Raw genomic sequence first — 2,500 nt, 5'->3', positions numbered from 1 at the left:
AATAATAATAATAATAATAATAAGAAGAAGAAGAAGAAGAAGAATCGATCATTAAATTAACAATCAATTATTTGATTAATTAATCGTACTTAGAAAATCTTTACCCTTTACTGAACAACCCCTCTTCAGACTTTTATCTCCACGGCAACATGTTCCACGTTCTCTGACAGCTTTATGTACACCCTTAGAAATGAAGCTGCTAGAACCATATAGGGTTCTTCAGCTTGTCCCCATACAAGAACCATTTTTAGTTCCTGTTAGAACTTGTTTTTTTATATAAAAGTTCATTTGGAACCTATTCAAAGAGTTCTACCTAGAACCCAACATAAAGGGTTAAATCTAGAGCCATCTGTGAAAGGTTTCACCTAGAACCCCCTGTGAGAGGTACTAGGTGAACCCTTTCGAGTTGCAATGGTTTCACTTAGAACCCTCTCTAGAGGTTCTATTCAGTACCTTACTACCTTACTAAGGGTGCCCACAAGAATCCAACCAGGGGGTTCTACCATGAACCCTTCTATATTCCAAGGGTTATATCTGGAACACAACCAGGGGGTTCTCTTGAGAACTGTTTTATATTATGGTACAAAGAACCCTTGAAAGAGTTCAACAATCCTTGAAGAACTCTGTCTTCTAAAAAAGATTCTTTGGATGAGAAGGGTTCTTAATGGAACCCTTAGTCTTAGGAAGAATCCTTAACAAACCCTTTGTTCCAAAAAGGGTTCTTCAGAAACAAACTGTTCTAACCATAACCCTTCAGAAAGAACCCTTTTGTGTAGCCTGTGAAATAGATTTCTCAGATGTTTATTTGATTGAAGATCAATTAAATTTTACATGATCAATAAAATTCTTAACGACCAATTAATTGATCATTGATTGTTATCATCCTTAACAATAATAATAATGATGCAGCTGCTGATGATGCTGGTGATGATGATAGTGATGATGATGATGATGATGATGATGATGATGATGATGATGTTGCTGATGCTGATGATGCTGATGCTGACGATGATGCTGATGCTGATGATGATGATGATGATGATGATGATGATGATGATGATGATGATGATGTTGCTGATGCTGATGATGCTGATGCTGACGATGATGCTGATGCTGCTGATGATGCTGATGATGACGATGCTGATGATGATGATGATGATGATGCTGATGCTGACGATGATGCTGATGATGACGATGCTGATGATGCTGATGCTGACGATGCTGATGATGATGATGCTGACGATGCTGATGCTGATGCTGACGATGATGCTGATGCTGATGCTGATGCTGATGATGATGCTGATGATGCTGATGATGATGATGCTGACGATGCTGATGCTGATGCTGACGATGATGCTGATGCTGATGCTGATGATGCTGATGATGATGATGATGCTGATGCTGATGCTGATGCTGACGATGCTGATGACGATGACGATGACGATGATGATGATGCTGATGCTGATGATGATGATGATGATGATGATGATGATGCTGATGATGCTGATGCTGACGATGATGCTGATGCTGATGATGCTGATGATGCTGATGCTGACGATGATGATGATGATGCTGATGATGATAGTGATGCTGATGATGATGCTGATGCGGATGATGATGATGCTGATGCTGATGATGATGATGCTGATGATGCTGACGATGATGATGATGATGATGATGATGCTGATGATGATAGTGATGCTGATGCTGACGATGATGATGATGCTGATGATGATGCTGACGATGATGATAATGCTGATGATGATAGTGATAATGATGATGATGCTGACGATGATGATGAAGATGCTGATGATGATGATGCTGATGATGCTGATGCTGATGATGATAGTGATGCTGATGCTGATGATGACGATGATGATGCTGATGCTGATGATGATGCTGATGCTGACGATGATGATAATGCTGATGATGATGATGATAGTGATGATGATGATAGTGATGATGATGATGATGATGCTGATGCTGATGATGACGATGATGATGCTGATGCTGATGATGATGCTGATGCTGACGATGATGATAATGCTGATGATGATGATGATAGTGATGATGATGATAGTGATGATGATGATGATGATGCTGATGCTGATGATAGTGATGATGATGATGATGATGACGATGATGATGCTGACGATGATGATGAAGATGATCTGTGTTGTTTCGGTGCAGGCAGCAGGCGTGAACTTTGGCATCAGCAGACAAGTTAAAAGTGAAATTCACAGTAAGTTTCAACAGAAATCTGAACAATTAAGTCTCATCTCAGTGGAAAACACACACTCATGTGTGTGTGTGTGTGTGTGTGTGTGTGTGTGTGTGTGTGTGTGTGTGTGTGTGTGTGTGAGCAGACGTGTTTGGTAAAGGAGCAGGTCTGCTGATTCCTCTGCCTGATGGAGTCGACTTCACTCAGGGAAAGATCAACTATCATGAGGTCAGTCACTGACAAATAAAACTTTATTCAACATCATTATGTTGTTTATTT

The 2,500-nt window shown here is 40.0% G+C and overlaps 2 protein-coding genes across 3 annotated transcripts in view; one reads left to right on the top strand and one right to left on the bottom strand.

The window, feature by feature from the left end:
- The window catches only part of rdm1 (RAD52 motif containing 1), an 18,037-nt gene that overhangs the window by 1,848 nt on the left and 13,689 nt on the right, over positions 1 to 2,500 (bottom strand). The window lies entirely within an intron of this gene.
- The window catches only part of LOC146308912 (phospholipid transfer protein-like), a 12,938-nt gene that overhangs the window by 8,019 nt on the left and 2,419 nt on the right, over positions 1 to 2,500 (top strand). Inside the window, exons 13-14 of the mRNA XM_084744470.1 lie at positions 2,191 to 2,242; positions 2,367 to 2,449. Of these exons, the coding sequence (XP_084600596.1) occupies positions 2,191 to 2,242; positions 2,367 to 2,449 (135 nt within the window). The remainder of the gene's footprint in view (positions 1 to 2,190; positions 2,243 to 2,366; positions 2,450 to 2,500) is intronic.

The sequence above is a fragment of the Lutjanus erythropterus genome, chromosome 19 (assembly GCF_056507025.1).
Source record: "Lutjanus erythropterus isolate fLutEry1 chromosome 19, fLutEry1.hap2, whole genome shotgun sequence".
Classification (NCBI taxonomy): domain Eukaryota; kingdom Metazoa; phylum Chordata; class Actinopteri; order Lutjaniformes; family Lutjanidae; genus Lutjanus; species Lutjanus erythropterus.
Note: the sequence above shows the minus strand (reverse complement) of the source record. Positions and strands in the feature narration are given on the sequence as shown.